General features: G+C 35.4%; 1 protein-coding gene across 2 annotated transcripts in view; it reads right to left on the bottom strand.

Annotated features, from left to right (window-relative positions):
• Positions 1 to 864: 864 nt before the first annotated feature.
• Positions 865 to 5,445, bottom strand: part of PAA1 (P-type ATP-ase 1) — a 35,501-nt gene continuing 30,920 nt past the window's right edge. The window contains exons 16-17 of one of the 2 annotated variants that reach the window (XM_022044110.2): positions 2,221 to 2,301; positions 865 to 1,602 (exon numbers count right to left, since the gene is read on the bottom strand). In XM_022044110.2, coding sequence (XP_021899802.2) covers positions 1,339 to 1,602; positions 2,221 to 2,301 — 345 coding nt within the window. In that variant the 3' untranslated portion in view covers positions 865 to 1,338. The remainder of the gene's footprint in view (positions 1,603 to 2,220; positions 2,302 to 5,445) is intronic. The other variant, XR_002539971.2, reaches the window with a different exon arrangement.

Here is a 5,445-nt window from a genome sequence, read left to right as displayed (position 1 = left end):
TCTTGCTCTTTCTCTCTCTCTCTCTCTCTCTCTCTCTCTCTCTCTCTCTGTGTTGTGCTGGATTATTGAGTGTCATTTTAGTTGTGGTCGGTACCTCTGCTGATGAGAAAGAACAAAGATAAGCTTTTCATTATAGCTGTGGACTACTAGAGGTTGTTTTCCTTTTCTGGCTAAGCAAGAAGTGCCTATGGACAACTAGTAATTGTTTTCCTTTCCTGGCTTAGGAAGAACTAATCAGTTTTTCTTTTTTTTTTTTTTTTTTTTAAAAAAAAAGTTTAAAGAATTAATTCACCATTATTGCATTAACAAATCAATTATGACTGTTAGTTCTTCCTCGTGATTCATAACAGATAAGCATTTTCATGTGACCATAAGCTAATGATAAATAACCCTTACTCATTATTGGAATGGAAAGATTGCCAAAAAAGAAATAGGATTAATATCTATTGATTTTTAATCTACAGCCGATGCCATTTAACCCTAAATTTCTAAAAAGTTAATGGTTAATATAGTTGCCAATCGTATCCCTGTGTTGTTAAGATTCCTCTTCGAATCCCACTCAAAAACTGTTGATATGATTCCCCTTCTAATCCCACTCAGAAAAAGAAAGTCTTTGAATTTGAGTCTAATAATATTTCATGCTAGTAGTATAATATCAAAAATTATTTGCCAGGTCACGTCAGTGCAAGAGTTTTAAGCTATTATGTTGTTACGATGTATTGACATCACTAGAATCATGTCATGCCAGTTTGTATCCTATCAGATGGTTCATCTTATTAACGTCATGTCATAAACGCACTTTTCTTGGGTTGATAAGTTTGAGGTGGCTGGCAAATTAGTAAATGGGTGACAAAAGGACACATCTGAAGTTGAAGTCTCATCCACATTAAGTAATTTCTCGATAAAATTTTTTTGTACACAAAATAGAATGAAGGATGAGGAATTCATTATAAGAAATCAGAATGTGACCCAACAAATTATTCATATCCAGGGATGCCTAAAAAAGTCAGCAAGAAATGTTTCTGAAAGTAAATTAATCGTCAGGAAATCTTATCTCTACAGTTGCATGTGTAGTTTCCTCAACTATGATCTTTTCTTGATAGAAAGAGTTTATATATCGTGTAATTATGTAAATTCTTCAATCCTTTTGAAAGTACCTGGAAGCAAAGTATGGAGCAGGTCTCTTGATGCTGCTCTCTGTATGTTAGCAAGTCCTACGGCTTTTCATTGCTCTAAAAGCACCATAGAAAAATGAAAGATCGGGGCTTCTTTTGGACTTGATCCCTTTTTATCTACTGCCAGAAGTTGATAACCTTTTATAATCTCTCTTTCTCATTATTATGCCCCTTTCCATCTGGGGTCTGAAAAAGGGTGCTTTGTTGTCTCTTTGCTATCCAAATGAACATCAGAGTTCGAACAGGTTTTTGTAGAAGATGAATCCCCATATATTTGTTCCTGTTTGGATGAAAATTTTATTCTTAGAAGTAATGAATTGGCCATCACCCCGATAGAACTCAGACCCATGAGGGCTCCAGCAATTGATGGAGTCAGCATGGTCCCAGTCACTGGCAGCAACACTCCAGCAGCAATTGGAATTCCAACCTGAATATATATAAAACATACACAATATGATTTTTGCATTACTCGATGTGTTCTGGTCATCGGAGAAATATGAATTTTTTTGATTTTGTAAGGGTGCTACTAACAAGCACATATCAGGAATCAAGTAATACAAGAGATTGCTAAGAATTAGGAGGAAAGATTAATCCCTCCAAACCCATGCTTATAACAAATCGGAAAGCGGAAAACAAAGGTAAAAAAGGAAAACAAAAGATAACATTGCACAAAACATTATGAAATCACATGGCAATTGAGACTGCATTCAAAAGAGGTATCCTCGGAAAACCTAGATTGGTATTTGAATAACCACCAATAGATGCCCTGACATTTTATGTTGGACAAGAACTATTATATTAACGAAGTTTTAGAAATTCCAAGCTATAGTACTTTAGATTCTCCAATCTCCAGTTCCAAAATTCTTCCCCTCTCCCCACTCACACTCCAATTGGCTGCAGAACTATACTAACCTATTTCTTGAATGAATTTTCTTCAGATTTATGCTCTTTTTATTTTACAAAAGCATCCTTTCCATGCATAGCGATTATTTCGTATTATAGATTCACTAAGAGCTATAATATTTGAATGGTAGTAATTACTTACAATATTGTATCCAAAAGCCCACCAAAGGTTTTGCTTCACAGTCTTCATGGTTAGCCGGCCGAGTTCCATTGCATCAAGCAACTGCATAACAGTATCTGTGTTAATTTCTCAAAGTATACTATAAAATTCCAGAGCTACAGGGAAAATATTTCTCACATGAAAGCTATATTAGAGTTGCGCACATGCCTCTTATGATAAAATACAGGATTAGGACTGGAATTTAAGACTTCATTTAGTACATGAATTATGTTTTTAGCTTTCATATTCTTTGTATATATACACTATGTATACATCTGTCAAAAATAAAAGCATATCTGTATAAACGAAAAACAATTCTCTAGAAATTATGGAGGAATTTTTATTATTTCCAATCACATGCCTTATTTTTACTTTCACATTCTGAATATTATTTTTATCTTCAACTATCATACATTTTTTGTTTGAAACTCAAGTTGTGTCTTCCGGTTCTATTGTTTATTTTTTATGACAAGTGATTTGAAATAAATTTGCTGTACACTGAACTAGCTTGGTACTAAAGTGAGTGAAATGTGATGACATTTCTTCTTTATCTACAATTAATGATAAACTGAAACTCTGTTTTTACCATTTTTTGACTCAAAAGAAAGCTGTAACCTTACCAGTATCTGGATGCTATCTAGTTTGATGCAAACGACATGTCATTTATTATGTAAGCCACTGTAAGCAAAAGCTTCTCCTTAATAGTTTTCTTGTTTATCTGCAGCTAACGTTGTGAAACTCTATTTCCACCAATTTTTTTGGCTCAAAAGAAAGGTGTAATCTCACTACTATGTCAATGCTACTTATAAGGTTTGCTGGTTCTAGATTGGGATAAGGCTGAGAAAGTGTCTTCATTGATGTTTCAAACCCCAGAACCTGCAAAGACATGCAGTTAATTATGTATGCTGCTGTAAGCACCACTTCTTTTTAATAGGTTTGGGGAATATTTTGGTCAAAAAAAGGACTGGAGTCGTGTTTAGTAGATAACCGTTCTTCCTCTCTGCTACTCTATTTTGTTCTAGAGTATTTGGGCATAAAGGTGTATGGATAACTATTTCTTTTTGAAAAAATGGAAATATAGTTATCCCTCCCATGTCTTATCAGACTGGAGGATTTTGATTCTAGAACCAAACCAATTGTGAATCATGGTGTAAAAATTCGGAAGTGTATTGCTTCTATCTTATTTAGTTTTGAGAAAGAAAACCGAAGAGACTCTAGTGTAATCAATAATAAAGGAACCAAACTATCATGACCCAGATAAATTTGAAACTATAAAGGGTCCCCAGATAGTGATGTAGATGAAGTAAAATGTGATCGAGCTTCTTTGATTACTGATTAGAAATGGTACATGCTTGCATTTTTGCAAATTCACACACATCACGATGACAATGTTCAACACTCCAGTCTAAAATGATGATGTCAAAGAATATTTATTGGATACTGAGAAAAATAACAGAGATAATTTATTCATAACTAAATTCGATTTATTTGATTCTTCAAGATACTAGAGCCAGCTTTGTTCCCTAGCCAGACCCGACCCGGTTTTGGACCAGAACGACCTGACCCGGTTTGGGCCGAACTGCCCAGAACTGAACCGGTTTGAACCAAACCGCTTCAATCCGAACCGGCCAATGGACTCCCTCGACCCAACTGGCCTGGTCGTCATGCTTCCCTGAATCGGTTCAGCCCAACCTTTCTCACTTTTTAAGGTAGCAATTCCTTTTTGAAGGCCTAAACCTTAGCGGATGGATTAAAAGATGTGAAAAATAGTTTATGATCCGCAACAGTTGTAACGAGCAAAAGATGGAGATTGCATTTCTATATTTGGAAGAAGTTGCCGGTGTATGGTATTGTGGGTGGCTAGCCAAATTTGATGTCATGTATTGAGAGTATTTTGTGGAAGAATTCTGTCATAGATTCGGGGAACCATCGTGAAAAGATGTTATAAAGGAGTTCAACAAATTATCTCAAACAAGTACCATTTTTTATTATCAACAGTTGTGCCTTCCGCAATCATCTGATTCTCCACCACATTATCTGTGCTCATTTCCAACAGGCAATCTGTGCAAGGATATACAGACTTCCCTGTGCACATTGCGCGACACTGACCAGACACCTTTGTGCATCCAGAACCAGGCTGCATCTTGCGTGCAGAGCAGCACAGGGAGTGACCAACTCTGCCATGTCAGACAACATTTGATTTTTCCCAGTTCGATAGGTGCAATGATCCTTTGCCATGGCTGGAAAATGTGATGACATTTTTTGTTACCAATTGACTGTGAAAAAAGAAAAAGTCTCCTTGGCCTCTTTCTATTTGGAAGGAGAAGCAAAGTTCGAATTTTGGCAATATGAATTGGAAGACTATGAAGAAAATTCCAGAATTTCAATACTGTCAGAAACAGAAGCGATTGGAAGCAGCCAATGGTTCCATTGGTAAATTCAAAATGAAGTAATGATACATTCGGTCTCTTCTCGTTGGATCTTGCTGATTCTTCCTCACACGAAATTCACAAACTGATAGACCTGCATGATTGTTTGTTGCTTTGCTTTGGAGAAAAAGTGCAATTTGGAAGGGAGGAGAGATGTAAGGTCTATACAGCAAGAAGATGCTCAAAAAAGGAATAAAAATTTGATTAATATTAAAATATTACATTGCGTCTGATAATATATTAAGATATTGTGTTATGTATAATGGTTATGTACTTTATGTATTTAAGTATGTGCATAATTTGGTTGAAGGATATGATAGAAGATGATGAGAAGGAGATAGTTACTTAAATCTGGAAATTAGGATAAAATTCTAGAAAAACTGGTGCAGATTAACTGCTCCTCATGTTTTATGTACTAAGTAGGATATTTAAATGGGTATTTATGTAATAGTGTGGTAGGATAGCAGGAGAAAAATAGGAAGAATATGCAGCAGTAATTGCTCTGGAAATAACCACCAGAATAACTGCCCCTCATTCCGCTCGTATAAAAACTACTTGATGTCTCTGAAATGGATATGCAGAAAAATTTGTCGACAAAGTTTCTTGAGTACTTTAACTCTAGAAGATTGTCGGGTTCTCTTTTAACGAACCCATAATATTAACAAAATTTCATGACTAAATCCTAAAAAAGGACCATAATAGGCAGCAATGATTTTCCTCCACATCACACCCTTTTCTTACATAAGTAACAGTTGATTTTGAAGAAAAGAATATAAAC

Source organism: Carica papaya, chromosome 6, assembly GCF_054855325.1.
Source record: "Carica papaya isolate Zhongbai chromosome 6, ASM5485532v1, whole genome shotgun sequence".
In the NCBI taxonomy this organism is placed as follows: domain Eukaryota; kingdom Viridiplantae; phylum Streptophyta; class Magnoliopsida; order Brassicales; family Caricaceae; genus Carica; species Carica papaya.
The sequence above is the reverse complement of the archived record's forward strand: the minus strand, read 5'-3'. Positions and strand labels throughout refer to the sequence as shown.